Source organism: Eucyclogobius newberryi, unplaced genomic scaffold (genome assembly GCF_026437365.1).
Source record: "Eucyclogobius newberryi isolate DKJ021-1_F unplaced genomic scaffold, fEucNew1.0.hap1 SCAF_17, whole genome shotgun sequence".
Taxonomy (NCBI): domain Eukaryota; kingdom Metazoa; phylum Chordata; class Actinopteri; order Gobiiformes; family Gobiidae; genus Eucyclogobius; species Eucyclogobius newberryi.
This window is the reverse complement of record NW_027315801.1, coordinates 5,828,661-5,845,047: the sequence shown is the minus strand read 5'-3', so window position 1 is coordinate 5,845,047 and position 16,387 is coordinate 5,828,661. Positions and strand designations below refer to the sequence as shown.

At 43.3% G+C, this 16,387-nt stretch overlaps 1 protein-coding gene and 1 long non-coding RNA gene across 2 annotated transcripts in view; both read left to right on the top strand.

Annotated features, from left to right (window-relative positions):
- LOC140362691 (uncharacterized) overlaps positions 1-16,387 on the top strand; it is a 573,302-nt gene that overhangs the window by 415,805 nt on the left and 141,110 nt on the right. The window lies entirely within an intron of this gene.
- Positions 12,436-14,963, top strand: LOC140362686 (probable N-acetyltransferase camello). The gene is made up of 2 exons (XM_072448838.1): positions 12,436-12,486; positions 14,090-14,963. Exons 1-2 carry the CDS (start codon positions 12,468-12,470, stop codon positions 14,833-14,835), a joined length of 765 nt encoding a protein of 254 aa, XP_072304939.1. The 5' UTR covers positions 12,436-12,467; the 3' UTR covers positions 14,836-14,963.

Below are 16,387 nucleotides of genomic sequence, written 5' to 3'. Positions count from 1 at the left end.
CTTTGACTCGTGCCAAGAGGTGATTGTCCTGTTGCCAGTAAACAGTGTGCTGAATGGCAGTAATTAGAGCGGCCCAGAATGCACTGAGAGGCGAAATGCATGATATTACATGACAATAAGGCTCATTGTTGATGTGTTTTTGCAGAGAAAATCATGTTTCGTAAATCACATGTAATAAATATGGGAATATTAATCTAATGTTTGTAAAGTGTGCTGAATGAAAACTCATACAATTAAAATAGAGTCAGTTTAATGCAATTGTTTTGAATTTTTACTGTATTTTTGTATTTATTCTTTGACAAACGTTGTTATTCAAAGCTCTTTACTTTTAAACTATTCCAATTGTCATGTTTGAGCAGGAGTGGAAAGATACTGAACATCGAGTGCAAATAGTGCTGCCAAAATCACTTACCCTATTTTCCGGAGTATAAGTCGCACTGGAGTATAAGTCGCATTTTTTGGGGGACATTTATTTGATAAAATCCAAGACCAAGAACAGACATTTCATTTTGAACTGCAGTTTAAAATATAACAGATGAGAGAACATGGTGAACAGGTGTACGTATGCTAACGCTAACACCTTCAGCTACATGAGGCACAGACAGAACTGTGGTAAGTGTCTGGTATGTTAACGTAACATATGAACAGTTATTCAGATAACTATAGCATAAAGAACATGCTAACAAGTTTACCAAAGCATCAGTTTTACCCCAAATCACTAAATCCACTGAATTCTTCTTCCTCTGTGTCACTTCTAAACAACTCCACAAACTCCAGAGGAAGAGGAAGTGCAGATTCTTCTTCTGCGTCGCTTAGAGCCTAGAGCGCCCTCTTGTGGTTGTCAGTGTGAAAATAAGGATAAGACGCTCTGAAGTATAAGTCGCACCCTGGTCAAAACTATGAAAAAAGGTGCTACTTATAATCAGGAAAATACGGTAAGTCAAACGCACACGATACTTGTTACATATTAACACTATTTCTAGAGGATTTTCAATAGTTTTAATTCGAAACATTTATTTGAAGCAATTTAAATGAGTGAAACTTGTGGATGTTTCCCCCATCAATCAAATGAATCAAGAATTCAGTGGATTTAGTGATTTGCAATGGTATTTATGTATTTATTTATTCATTTGTCTATGGGAGTTTTTATTTATTTATAGGAGATCTTCTACTGACAGTGTTTTTCAGACTTCCTATAAGTGATCTGTTCTTCTGTATCTACCTCTGTATCTACCTGCGTTGCACCAATGAAATTTCCCCATGTGGGACAATAAAGGAATATCTTATCTTATCTTATCAACGCGAAACATTCACCACCAGTCAGATCTAACAAGGCCCTGACCGAGACCAGTATCTGGAGCTCAGTATCCGGGCGACTGTCCATGGTGCTGATGCCATCTATAATATTTGTACTAACTTGTTTAAGGATATTTAATAGATATTTAGTTGATAATTATGACAGTTATGATATGACACAGCCCTAATTTGGGACCGAAACGTCTCAATTTGTCCAGATTAATACAGTTTGTGTTCGTATGTGCAGTTGTTTTTAAATGAACTTTGTGAATAAACTTCAGTTGAAACTCTTTTTTTACATCACACGTCTTTCCCAGGGTCAGAACAAGAGTAAAAACTGGTCAAAAATGAACAGTTTTTCCAGCTGTAATTCCTCTCCACACTCATTTAATATCAAACACAAACATAACTGCACTTACGGGTGGTTTCAGTCCTCATTAATGGCTTTTTATGCACAAATGTTTAATCGACTGTAAACAGTATGATATAGTCAGACACATAATCGTCTCCTATATTTGACACTAAAGCTGGAAATGACTCGTTTCTGCCGTTGCGTCGTCCTTGCATCAGTCTCTATCAATAAACTCATTTTTATTTCACCATCACAATCTCCTAAAAGAAATATTTCAGAGCGATTCGGGTCAAGCAGGTGATCGCGCCGCACAATCCGACAGGAAAACTTTGCACGATTGACAAAAGTGGAAGTAAATAAACACGTGGAAGTGGAAGTTATGTGTCCGAGCGCGACCTTTGTTTTTCCTCGTTTTCGGGCGTTTTTTTGGGACTTTCTGAAATGAAGTCCATTCATCACAGACGGCCGAACAACGAGGCGCCTAATGGAGTTCAAGAAGTGTAACGTGTTCTGTATTTCTCTGCGTCTTCACCTGTAATTGAGGATCTGCGAGGAGTTTAATGCCCTAATGCGGAACATTCCAGGTGACGCCATCGCTCTTTTATGATTGTACAGTGGATATTTAAAAAGATAAGATAAGCCTTTATTTGTCTCACAATGGGGAAATTGCAGTGTTGCAACACAAAATAGGTACAGAAGTAAAAGAACAGATAACTTATAGAAAACTTTTGAAAATTACTCCTAATAGAAAAACTCCTAATAACAATAGTAACACTCTTATGTACAGCTGTTATATGGACAGAGAATATTGCACCAATATGATTGACATTATGTCAGTATTGCATCTGATTATGTCAGTATTGCACATGGGTAAAGGCAGTATTGCACATGATTATGACAGTATTGCACATGATTATGACAGTATTGCACATGGGTATGTCAGTATTGCACATGTTAACAGGACTAGCAGTGTTTGTTATAAAGTCTGACAGCAGCAGGAAGGAATGACCTACGAAACCTCTCCTTCACACAGCGAGGGTGGATCAGTCTCTCACTGAAGCTGCTCTCCAGAGCGGACAGAGTGTCCTGCAGTGGACAGAGTGTCCTGCAGGGGGTGACACTCATGGTCAAGCATAGATGTGAATCTAGCCAGGACCCTCCTGTCCCCCACCTCCTGCACCGAGTCCAGAGCACAGCCCAGGATGGAGCTTTGTCCAGCTTCTTCCTCTCCCTCTCTGTGATGCTGCTGCTCCATAAAGGTCCAAGAAATATAACTCTGGTATTATTTATGTGGCAATGTGAGGCTTTTATCTGTCTGTTCTCAGCAAAACAAGGGCTATACAAGGACTAAACCAGGACTAAACCAGGACTAAACCAGGACTAAACAGAAAATGACAGGAAGTGACATCACACCAGGGACTCATTCCAGTCAAAGTTTATGCAGAATTTACACAAAAGAAAGAACTTTTTTGACTCTCTAAACATTAATTCAACAAAATAAAGTCGCTTTCATATAATTTTATTTGTCAATATATATATATATATATATATTATTAGTATTTTTTGTATCTATTTGTATTTATAGTATTATTTATTTCCTTCAATTATTAATATTTTTGTATCTTATTGTATTTGTATTATCATTATTATTTTTCTTCTTTTTCTCTTTATTATAATTTTTTTAATCTATTTTAATTTGTTTATTTATTTCTTCGATCATTATTAATTTTTTCTCTATTTTATTTGTATTATTATTATTTTTGTATTACTTTGTTTACATAGGTCAGTTTGTTTTATGTCATTTTTTGTTGTTTTATGTTTAAAAAATAAATTGAATAAAACATAATAAATACACAAATTAAAAAAGTAACATTATATAAAGCAGTATATTGTGACTGCTCGATGGCCTTTTACAAAATGTATCACCGACTTCTCCTTCCCTGCCACGACGACCTCGAACGCCTTGTAGTTTTGGTGCTTTTAAAGTCGGAGTCCTCGATTGAAATTCTGCCGCTGTAAGTGTGTTTTTTCAAGGACCCGGAGCCGACACTCCAAGGGCCCCAACACGAGAAGAGCATTTCGGCCTCCCGTAATTGTGTTTATCTTACACAAGTCGAACCGCCAGAGTCTCGTGTGGCATCAAACTGCTGCTTTTATACTTTTAAAACACGTTATCAATGACAAATATAGAGGACAGAAGATAAAGAGGAAATGGTATATTTGTATATTTATCCATCGCCAAACATCGAGTCGATCCTGTGATAAAACGCCGTATTTCATATGATTGAAAGTTGTACGTTTGGCCAACGCGCTTGGAAAAGCTAAGCTAGCGCACGTTAGCATCATCTGTTTGCAGTGTCGAGGCGCCAGGAAGTGTGAGACATGCAGAAAAAGTAGGTCCCTGTTTATGCTAGGTTCAAAAACGTATTATTAAACATCTTTTTGTGAATTGTTAGATCGACTGTATGATTAAAAAATCACAGTTTGTCAAAAAAAAGTCCATATTGTAGATCCAAAAAGCTTCTATGACATTAATAGATGTATTTACCTCCAGTGTGTCATTGTTCCTCACACAAAGCTTCAGTGTGTCATTGTTCCTCACACAGATCTTCAGTGTGTCATTGTTCCTCACACAGATCTTCAGTGTGTCATTGTTCCTGACACAGATCTTCAGTGTGTCATTGTTCCTGACACAGATCTTCAGTGTGTCATTGTTCCTCACACAGATCTTCAGTGTGTCATTGTTCCTCACACAAAGCTTCAGTGTGTCATTGTTCCTCACACAGATCTTCAGTGTGTCATTGTTCCTCACACAAAGCTTCAGTGTGTCATTGTTCCTCACACAGATCTTCAGTGTGTCATTGTTCCTCACACAGATCTTCAGTGTGTCATTGTTCCTCACACAGATCTTCAGTGTGTCATTGTTCCTCACACAAAGCTTCAGTGTGTCATTGTTCCTCACACAAAGCTTCAGTGTGTCATTGTTCCTCACACAAAGCTTCAGTGTGTCATTGTTCCTCACACAGATCTTCAGTGTGTCATTGTTCCTCACACAGATCTTCAGTGTGTCATTGTTCCTCACACAGATCTTCAGTGTGTCATTGTTCCTCACACAGATCTTCAGTGTGTCATTGTTCCTCACACAGATCTTCAGTGTGTCATTGTTCCTCACACAGATCTTCAGTGTGTCGTTGTTCCTCACACAGATCTTCAGTGTGTCATTGTTCCTCACACAAAGCTTCAGTGTGTCATTGTTCCTCACACAGATCTTCAGTGTGTCATTGTTCCTCACACAGATCTTCAGTGTGTCATTGTTCCTCACACAAAGCTTCAGTGTGTCATTGTTCCTGACACAGATCTTCAGTGTGTCATTGTTCCTCACACAGATCTTCAGTGTGTCATTGTTCCTCACACAAAGCTTCAGTGTGTCATTGTTCCTCACACAGATCTTCAGTGTGTCATTGTTCCTCACACAGATCTTCAGTGTGTCATTGTTCTTCACATAGATCTTCAGTGTGTCATTGTTCTTCACATAGATCTTCAGTGTGTCATTGTTCCTCACACAGATCTTCAGTGTGTCGTTGTTCCTCACACAGATCTTCAGTGTGTCATTGTTCCTCACACAGATCTTCAGTGTGTCATTGTTCCTCACACAGATCTTCAGTGTGTCATTGTTCCTCACACAGATCTTCAGTGTGTCATTGTTCCTCACACAAAGCTTCAGTGTGTCATTGTTCCTCACACAGATCTTCAGTGTGTCATTGTTCCTCACACAGATCTTCAGTGTGTCATTGTTCCTCACACAGATCTTCAGTGTGTCATTGTTCCTCACACAGATCTTCAGTGTGTCATTGTTCCTCACACAGATCTTCAGTGTGTCATTGTTCCTCACACAAAGCTTCAGTGTGTCATTGTTCCTCACACAGATCTTCAGTGTGTCATTGTTCCTCACACAGATCTTCAGTGTGTCATTGTTCCTCACACAGATCTTCAGTGTGTCATTGTTCCTCACACAGATCTTCAGTCCGGAGCAGAAGAACCTTCCCAAAGGGTTAGAGGGTCCAGAGCCGGTTGGAACGTGGCTAGTGTGAAAACCAGCGACGCGAACCAGTCGGTTTCAAACTTCCTCTTTTTGAAGTTTAAAAAGCACTTTTTCCGGCTTTAAACATTCAAACCTGTCAGAGCTCGTTATCCAGCTCATTAAAAGCACTTTTCTCTCTCGCTGGAGGATGTTTGTATTTCAGATTTTGTCAATAAAAGGAAAATGAATAACTCAAAGTGCGCATCCCTTTGTGAGGTCTGAAAACGCAGGACTTAAAGCTGCGTCAGGAGCACGAGCGCGTCGAGGTCAAGGCTTTCAGAGAGCTGCTTTATTGAGACCTGGGTTCAAAGGTCGTTTGTCGCTGTAGCAGTTATTCCATGATTGTATTTTTTCAATTTGAACTAACAACGTGCTTTGAATCAACCGCAGTTTTGTCCCTGGTTTGTATTTTCTTGGTTTCCTGCGTATGAAGTTTGCTTTATGGCCATCTTAATTGTAAACTGTTTGTTTGTTTGTTTGTTTGTTTGCTTCTTTCACGCTTGTGTTTCCGAGCTTGTCTTCTCAAAACCTCAGAAAATACTCCGTTTGAATATTCCCAGGTTTATAGAGAAAGATTCAATCGTAGTCGTCTGGAGACTGTTTTAGAAAATAAATCAGTTTGACTCTTTCAGATTTGACGCGTCTCATGTAAATATAATTCATCTACTTTTTCACCTACTATTTTGGGTTTGATGTGTCGTGACGCTAAATTTGTGTGTTTTCCCGGTCTCGCTCTGTGTTTTCCCGGTCTCGCTCTGTGTTTTGTTGGTCTCGCTCTGTGTTTTCCCGGTCTCGCTCTGTGTTTTGTTGGTCTCGCTCTGTGTTTTCCCGGTCTCACTCTGTGTTTTGTTGGTCTCGCTCTGTGTTTTGTTGGTCTCGCTCTGTGTTTTGTTGGTCTCGCTCTGTGTTTTGCCGGTCTCGCTCTGTGTTTTCCCGGTCTCGCTCTGTGTTTTGCCGGTCTCGCTCTGTGTTTTGTTGGTCTCGCTCTGTGTTTTGTTGGTCTCGCTCTGTGTTTTGTTGGTCTCGCTCTGTGTTTTCCCGGTCTCGCTCTGTGTTTTGTTGGTCTCGCTCTGTGTTTTGCCGGTCTCGCTCTGTGTTTTGCCGGTCTCGCTCTGTGTTTTGTTGGTCTCGCTCTGTGTTTTCCCGGTCTCGCTCTGTGTTTTGTTGGTCTCGCTCTGTGTTTTGCCGGTCTCGCTCTGTGTTTTGTTGGTCTCGCTCTGTGTTTTGCCGGTCTCGCTCTGTGTTTTGTTGGTCTCGCTCTGTGTTTTGTTGGTCTCGCTCTGTGTTTTGCCGGTCTCGCTCTGTGTTTTGTTGGTCTCGCTCTGTGTTTTCCCGGTCTCGCTCTGTGTTTTGTTGGTCTCGCTCTGTGTTTTGCCGGTCTCGCTCTGTGTTTTGCCGGTCTCGCTCTGTGTTTTGTTGGTCTCGCTCTGTGTTTTGTTGGTCTCGCTCTGTGTTTTGCCGGTCTCGCTCTGTGTTTTGTTGGTCTCGCTCTGTGTTTTGTTGGTCTCGCTCTGTGTTTTGTTGGTCTCGCTCTGTGTTTTCCCGGTCTCGCTCTGTGTTTTGTTGGTCTCGCTCTGTGTTTTGCCGGTCTCGCTCTGTGTTTTGCCGGTCTCGCTCTGTGTTTTGTTGGTCTCGCTCTGTGTTTTCCCGGTCTCGCTCTGTGTTTTGTTGGTCTCGCTCTGTGTTTTCCCGGTCTCGCTCTGTGTTTTGTTGGTCTCGCTCTGTGTTTTCTCGGTCTCGCTCTGTATTATGTTGGTCTCGCTCTGTGTTTTGCCGGTCTCGCTCTGTGTTTTGTTGGTCTCGCTCTGTGTTTTGCCGGTCTCGCTCTGTGTTTTCCCGGTCTCGCTCTGTGTTTTGTTGGTCTCGCTCTGTGTTTTCCCGGTCTCGCTCTGTGTTTTGTTGGTCTCGCTCTGTGTTTTGCCGGTCTCGCTCTGTGTTTTGCCGGTCTCGCTCTGTGTTTTGCGTTTCGTATCCTGAGGTCACCAAAGGTTTAAAAGCCACAAGAATGCAGTGTAGGTCAACTCTTAATCTAACTTTGGAAAGCGCTGTCATATCTGTGTATTTAAAACGGCGCACGGCTCCTTTAAGATCCAAACTTTCCACATCACGACTTGTTTTGCTCTGCGTTTCCCTTCCCCACGTCGGTAATCAACCTTAAGTAAGACCTGCCTCTCCGAATGCAAAGCACCGCATTGCTCCGTCTGAGTCTGGGATGGCGGCGTGTCGAAGGGGAAGGCCCGGTTAAGTGTAATGTTTGCGGTTTAGCCTCGTTTGCCGCTCGGCTCAACCGACGCCTGTTAAGTCCGGTGAACGCTGTCGTTTTTGCTTCATTTAGGCTTGTTAAAGAACTCGAGGACAGCGTTGGTGTTTCACGTTAAACAACCATAGGCGACACTGTCTGTGAATTTTTTAATACCGTATTATCCGGACTATAAGTCGCACTGGAGTATAAGTTGCACCAGCCAAAAAGTGCATAATAGAGAAGAAAAAAACATATATAAGTTGGACTGGAGTATGAAATGCGGTTGCAAGTGTGAAAATAACAAATAATATCACATATAAGTCGCTTCGGAGTATAAGTATATAAGTATAAATCGCACCCCGGCCAAAACTACGAAAAAGGTGTGACTTATAGAAAATACGGTAATAGAGAAGAAAAAAACATATATAAGTTGCACCAGCCAAAATATGCATAATAGAGTGATAAAAACTTATATAAGCCGCACTGGAGTATAAGTCGCACACTGGACAAAACTATGAAAAAGATGCGACTTATAGTCCGAAAAAAAAAACAGTAATCTGGCTATGTTCTGGCCACGTTGGCATTTGTATTTCAAACTATTGTAAATTACTCTCGCTCTAACATTGTTCCCTCGTCAAAAACGCACTCGGAGTCGCTTTGAGCTTCGTTCGCGCTCGTTTTGAAGAAGCAGAAGAAGAAGAAGAAGAACAAGAAAAAGCTCTTTTGTTTTCCCCATGGCAATTCCCTCTGCTGCCTGTAGGTGGAGTCCTAACACCAGCCCGGACGAGGGAAAGACAGCCGACTGATGGAAAGTGATACTACTACTATTTTAAGTTCTAAAACCTCTTTTTTGCAGCTTTTTAGTGACACTAACTCATGCGTTTAAATATCTGAAATAGTCAAAACCAAACGGAGGAGAAATCCCGGTGTGTGATGTACGTGTCACTGTTTATTTACTTTTGTTGTTTCTATGACACGCCATCGTGACATCTGCTTCCCTTCGATCCTTTAAAACGCCTGAAGCTCCGCGGCGCCGTTTAAGACCCAGAGTTTGACACTTCGGGTGATTAATCCGTGTCCGTGTGAGATCCAGAGGCGTCACCGTCGCCGCGGTGATGGATCAAACATGTGACGGATGCAACCCAGACGACATGACAGGAAATGTAATAACGCAGTCAAACAAATAAAACAGACTCAGCAAATACCGATCTATGAGGGGTCCAAGTGACAAAAACTAAACTGATCAATCAATGAAAGGAAATGTGTTAATAATGTGAATGTAACTTTTTATTCCACGTATATATGAAATAACATATGCAGACATGGTATTTATTTTATATAATAATTAGCAAGTTGTGCAGAATCAATGTTGGATCAGGATATGCCCTTTTACCATTTCTGGCCCTCGCCGCTGACTTCTTCTCTTAATTCGTGACTTGTTTTGTGGGTTTCTGGCCCTCGTGTGAGGATTCAAAAAGGGCTGAATAAGGTCAAAACTACAGTATGTACAATTCTAGGTCCAAACACGGACTAAACCAGGACTACTAGGGCTAAACACGGACTAAACCAGGACTACTAGGGCTAAACACGGACTAAACCAGGACTACTAGGGCTAAACACGGACTAAACCAGGACTACTAGGGCTAAACACGGACTAAACCAGGACTACTAGGGCTAAACACAGGCTAAACCAGGACTACTAGGGCTAAACACAGGCTTGTGACATGTTTCGTGGGTTTTTGGCCCTCGCCGCTGACTTCTCTTAATTCATGACATGTTTTGTGGGTTTTTGGCCCTCGCCGCTGACTTCTCTTAATTCATGACATGTTTTGTGGGTTTCTGGCGCTCGCCGCTGACGCTGACTTCTTCTCTTCATTCGTGACTTGTTTTCGTGGGTTTCTGGCCCTCGCCGCTGACTTCTTCTCTTCATTCGTGACTTGTTTTGTGGGTTTCTGGCGCTCGCCGCTGACGCAGACTTCTTCTCTTCATTCATGACATGTTTCGTGGGTTTCTGGCACTCGCTGCTGACGCTGACTTCTTCTCTTCATTCGTGACTTGTTTTCGTGGGTTTCTGGCCCTCGCCGCTGACTTCTTCTCTTCATTCGTGACTTGTTTTGTGGGTTTCTGGCGCTCGCCGCTGACGCAGACTTCTTCTCTTCATTCATGACATGTTTCGTGGGTTTCTGGCACTCGCCGCTGACGCTGACTTCTTCTCTTCATTCGTGACTTGTTTTGTGGGTTTCTGGCGCTCGCCGCTGACGCAGACTTCTTCTCTTCATTCATGACATGTTTCGTGGGTTTCTGGCCCTCGCCGCTGACGCTGACTTCTTCTCTTCATTCGTGACTTGTTTTGTGGGTTTCTGGCCCTGGGCTTCGCAGATTCATGAGGCGGAGTCGGTGACTTAAACAGGAGCCTCTCCGCGGTCCATGTAATCGGATCACGTCGGAGCGAAGTGGAATGATTGTACCTGACGCTGAAGGACACGACCGCCGCAGAACTGTTTGTATCTCAGAAAACGCTCGGTGGCTCAGGGGTTAGAGCGCCGTGACACTTCACCCATTTTGTATGAATGTAAAGTGTGTGTGAGGATTCAAAAAGGGCTGAATGAGGTCAAAACTACAGTATGTACAATTCTAGGTCCAAACACGGACTAAACTAGGACAACTAGGGCTAAACACAGGCTAAACCAAGACTACTAGGGCTAAACACAGGCTAAACCAGGACTACTAGGGCTAAACATTGACAAAACCAGGACTACTAGGGCTAAACACAAGCTAAACCAGGACTACTAGGGCTAAACACAGGCTAAACCAGGACCACTAGGACTAAACACAGGCTAAACCAGGACTACTAGGGCTAAACATGGACAAAATCAGGACTACTAGGGCTAAACACAGGCTAAACCAGGACTACTAGGTCTAAACACGGACTAAACCAGGACTACTAGGTCTAAACACGGACTAAACCAGGACTACTAGGGCTAAACACGGACTAAACCAGGACTACTAGGTCTAAACTCAGACTAAAACAGTAAAACAGCAAACCAAGCCTGGGCTAGACTAAAAATGTACTAATAATAAACTAAACCAGGTCTGAACTAGGACAAAACTATGCAATAAACAAGGACTAAACCTGGAGAACCGCCTATTGTCACTAAACCAGGCCTGAACTGGGACTGAACTACAGTATATCTAAAGTAAGGAAGAGAAGCAAGGACTAAACCAGGACTAATTATAAGCCAGATCGATACCAAAATATAAAAAAAAATATGCACAAATGTTGATATTTAAAATGATATTGTTTTTCAATGATTGTTCTAAACATGTTTGGTGTTTGGAGCACATTCTTTATATTTTACTTTATCCGCACATTGTTTCAATTATTGGATCAGGGTCAAGCAGAAATAACGATATTGTACCCGTTGGATATCACGATACTTGCCGTAGTATGGTTCCTATTGGATATCACGATACTTGCCGTAGTATGGTTCCTATTGGATATCACGATACTTGCCGTAGTATGGTTCCTGCTGGACATCACAATACTTGTCGTTGTATGGTTCCCGTTGGTACCCGCGCTGGCGTTGCCTTCACTTGGAGCTCGTGCTCCTCGACGCTGAGGAACATCTCCTTTTATTCCATTTGATTTTGCCGCACACAAAGAGAATTTGCGAGTACTTTAAATCTGACTTTCCACTCACACTTCTGACTTCATAAATCCTGGATGTGTTTTCAGCGCAGAGTGAATCCTCTTCTTTGCTCTGGTGATCGATCGAGAGGAAATTAAGACTCTAGAACCACTCGCTTTGTGCTTAAGCGCAGCACGATTGCCACGGCGACAACACGTCCAGCTCATCCAAATAAGGCCTTTCATTAAGATCAGCAGGAACTATAGGGCCAATGCAGGAGGAACTACAGACCAAAGCAGAAGGAACTACAGGGCCAAAGCAGAAGGAACTACAGGGCCAAAGCAGGAGGAACTATAGAGCCAAAGTAGGAGGAACTACAGGGCCAAAGCAGTAGGAACTACAGGGCCAAAGCAGCGCTGGGCGCTGCAGCACGCCCGGCGCAGCAGCTGCAGCACGCCCAGCGCAGCAGCACACCCGTGCTGCAGCACACCCGTGCTGCAGCACACCCGTGCTGCAGCACACCCGTGCTGCCCGGCGCTGCAGCACGCCCGGCGCAGCAGCACGCCCGGCGCAGCAGCACGCCCGGCGCTGCAGCACGCCCGGCGCTGCAGCACGCCCGGCGCTGCAGCACGCCCGGCGCTGCAGCACGCCCGGCGCAGCAGCACGCCCGGCGCTGCAGCACGCGCGGCGCAGCAGCACACCCGGCGCAGCAGCACACCCGTGCACCCGGCGCTGCAGCACACCCGTGCACCCGGCGCTGCAGCACACCCGGCGCAGGGCTCATTATCCTCCCGCACGTGGCTTAAGTCGAGAGCTCGCCGCAGCGTTAAGTCCACCACATCGAGCACAGACCACGACCGGATCGCCATGGCACCCAAAAACAACTGTGAGTTTCATTCTCTTTTCTGCAGATCTTTCGACGTACTGGGCCTGATTATGAATAATAACTACTCGTGGCAGGACGGAGTGCCAATAACACGATCATTTACTCTTTTCTGGTCACTTCTATCTTCTTTGTCGGCTCGTTAACTTCCATTTTCTCATTCGCAACTTTAAAACTGAGCTTTATTGTGCAAATGACAAAAGCGACAAGAGTTTAAAATACCAGAATCATTTTAATTGTGTTTTTCCACCTCCTGTCGGTCAAACTTTAAAGCCATTTTTCAGTATTACAGGGACAAAATGAATGAAATGGATGTTGTTGTTGGTGTTGTTGATGATGTTGTTGGTGTTGTTGGTGTTGGTGTTGTTGATGATGTTGTTGGTGTTGTTGGTGTTGGTGTTGTTGATGATGTTGTTGGTGTTGTTGGTGTTTGTGTTGTTGATGATGTTGTTGGTGTTGTTGGTGTTGGTGTTGTTGGCGTTTTATTTTCTTTTTAGATTTTAGTCTTTTTTTGTGAGCGTTGCATGATTGTGTTAAGCCCGTTGTGAAATCAAAAAGGAATTTGTGATTGCAGCAAACAGATTAGCCTTAGGCCCCGTTCAGACCCGGCGTTTGGTGCAACAAGTATAAATATGTAAAAGAAGCACTTGGGGTTATGAATGAGTTTAAAGTGCCTATGACAGGTTTGTACGATTTTCAAATTTTGACTTTATTTGGTGTGTTTATACTTGTTGTACATATAAATGATAGTTTTACACCAATCGAGCAGGTATTTGTGGAGAAAATGCTGAAAAATTGCTGAAGAATTTACACAAAGAAACTTTTTGACTCTAAACATGAATTCAACTAAATAAAGTCGCTCTCATATATTTTTATTTGTCAAATTAAATGAATTGTGACATGAGATGAGTTTTTGCCCAGTGTTTGCTGGGTAATTTCCTAGTGTGATGTCATCGATTACAAACAGGAAGTGAATTATAAACCTAAAAAATGTGCTATTCTGTGATAACATTTTTAGCAAATTTCTATACATATTTATAGTACTGGCATTTTAGTTCAATGAGTCGTCCGACCTTTAGGGGGCGCATTAAATATATTAATATACTAACTAACCCTTACCCTAACTACAAATCCCAACTTTAAATGCACATAAAGTTCAGAATGATAATTATGATTGTATTTCTTATATGACTAAACTCCTGTTTGGATTTTTAAATTCAGACCAAGCTCCACTGCAAAAATAAAAATGTATGTTTTTATTGCACTGAAATGTTGTCGCTTTGTCTTTAATATTCCACCAAACGACAAATGGCATCTCGTACTCTGGTAACACCTCCAAAAAGTCACGCTTTGTGTTGCTTGATGCTGATGCTAATGCTAATTTTGGAGTTAAAGCAATGTTCACATAAGAAACAAGTGAGTAGTCTTTCTGTAAAAAAACACAAAAGTGCCCTCAGGGGATGTAATCCGCGGTCTGAGAGATCTAGTTAATCATTGTAGCAAACAAATCTCCCTCGTAGTCAAATGGCTCAACCTAAACTTCTAAATCGCCCACTTAGCTGCTGTGATCTGAAACTCGTCTCTGAACTTCTTTGTCTCGTTTCAGTCCCATTCTCCATCAGGAGGTACGCTCCGTCCGACCAGAGCGCGGCCACCACACTTTTCCGCGACGGGATCATGGAGCATGTGTACCCGGCTTTCTTCAAGGCCCTGAGCCACCCGGACCACATCGGCATCGCTCTGAGCATCTCCATGGCCGGCTACGTCCTGGGCGGCAGCTCCTACTTCCAGGCCCTGCTCTTCGGGAGCGCGTGGGCGGGGCTGCTTTACTACTGCTGCCACGAGATCTATGAGTGCTACGCCCAGCAGAGGGCGACCGCGGACATGGCCGACGTTCAGGCGAGCTACCTCGACAATCCCGACGCCGCGTTCTGGGTGGCGGAAACGGAGGTCAAGGGGCAGCAGAAGTTGGTGGGCATCGCGGCGGTGATCGGCAAGCGGGCCGAGGGCGACGGGGAGCGATTCGACGACTGGAACGGCGGCGTCATCGGCGAGGAGAGCGAGTTCGGCCAAGACGCGGGGAGTTACGGCGAACTGATGCTCCTGGCCGTGGCGTTTCCGTGGCGGCGTAAATGTTTGGGGTCTGAGATGATGCAAAACGTGATGGACTTTTGTAAAGAGCGCGGGTACGGCCGCGTGGCGCTGGACGTCAGCTCGTCTCAAACGGCGGCGGTCGCCCTGTATCAGAAGTTCGACTTTGTGCAAACGGCGTCCCACAATAACACGCACTCCAACCGCTGGTTCTCCCGACTGGCCCGGATAAGCGTTCTGAGGATGGAGAAGGTCGTTTAAGAAGTTTGAATGAAGCGCAAAGGCAGTGGTTCTCAGACCGGGGTGCAAGTACGGCTGGTGATACACAGGCTTCTTCTGGAGACGTATTTAGACCTGGTTTAGAACTGGCTTAAGTCCTGTCTGAGCCCAAGTTACATTTTTGTGTCGACACGGTTTAACTTGGTTTTATTCCTGGTTTAAACCCACTTAAGACCGAGACTGCCACTTCTGAGCACCACTGGTTTAGACCTAATTTAGACTTACTTTTAGTCCTGGTTTTGACATTGTTTGAACAAGATAAAACAGTAGAACTTGTTTTATCTTGATTTGGAGCTACTTTAGTCCTGGTTTAGATCTGGTTTGAGTCTGATTTAGACGCGTTCAGTCCTGGTTTCTTTCTAGTTTCAGCATAATGTTGGTTTATTCATGATTTAAATGACTCAGGCCCAGTTTAGTCCTGATAAAGACCGGGTTCACTGCTATTTTAAAGTCCCAGTTTCAAAGAACTGGGACTAGTTTAGACCTGGGTTGAGTCTTGTTCTAGACATGTTTTTAGACCTGGTTTAATCGAGGTTTAGTCACTATTTATTGTCCTTGTTTCAGTAATTAAATCCCACTAGTTAAATCTCGGTTTAGTCCAGACTTAATCCTACTTTTGATCTTGTTTTAGTCCTGGTTTAGAAGGGTTTTGTGGTACTTTGTGCTAAAGGTTTGAGAACCGCTGCTGTAGGTAATTAAGTTTACATGTAATTTATACAGCATTTTCACAACCATAAAGTGAACATCTGGTCACGCAAGTATAAGATTTCCATTATAAACAAATAAAACATACATATTTTCCATAAAGCTGCATCTGTTTATCCTTCCTTTCTTCTAATGAAACTATTACAATTCCAGACAGGTTTTGTCATTCTATTCTTTACCTGAAAATATATGTTTCTATGACTCATACTTGTCTGGAGGAGGTATTATAATTCAACTTTAGCCAAATAACTTTCTTTCTTTAAGCTTCTTTGCTGCCTGACGCTGAATCCCGGCCTCAGAGGAATTTAGAGCAGCTGACTTCTAAGACCGCATCGCTCTTCGCTTAAAATACCAATGAAAGTGCAGCACTACGAGGACACGGGCGGGGTTTAAAATTCTTCGGAGTTAGTGGTCGAGTCGAGGAGGGTTTTAGTGCGAGAGGAGAAGAAACGCCCGCGGGATTCAGGTCAGATCCGCGGTCCGAGATCACGGATTACCCACACCAAACAATGGAGATTAAGGGTTAACACGCCGGTGGTCTTATGACGCTGCTGTGAACGGGGGGGTTTGTGTGTGCCAGGGGAAAGGGCAACAAGGAGACTTCAAATGCTTCATATTTGCTGGAGAAATGGTTTTAAATGAAGTCAGTCGTGCAAATAGGTGATACGACGCGTCAAAGCTCGGTTTATGCACATTTATATCACAGAAATACTCAAATGTACTGATGGACAAGTGTTGTTGAGGTAAGTGTATATGACTGTCATTATTTGAGCTCCGACCCAACTTGAACTGACCCAAAAAGTAATTTTATGTGCAGATAAAGTTCTAC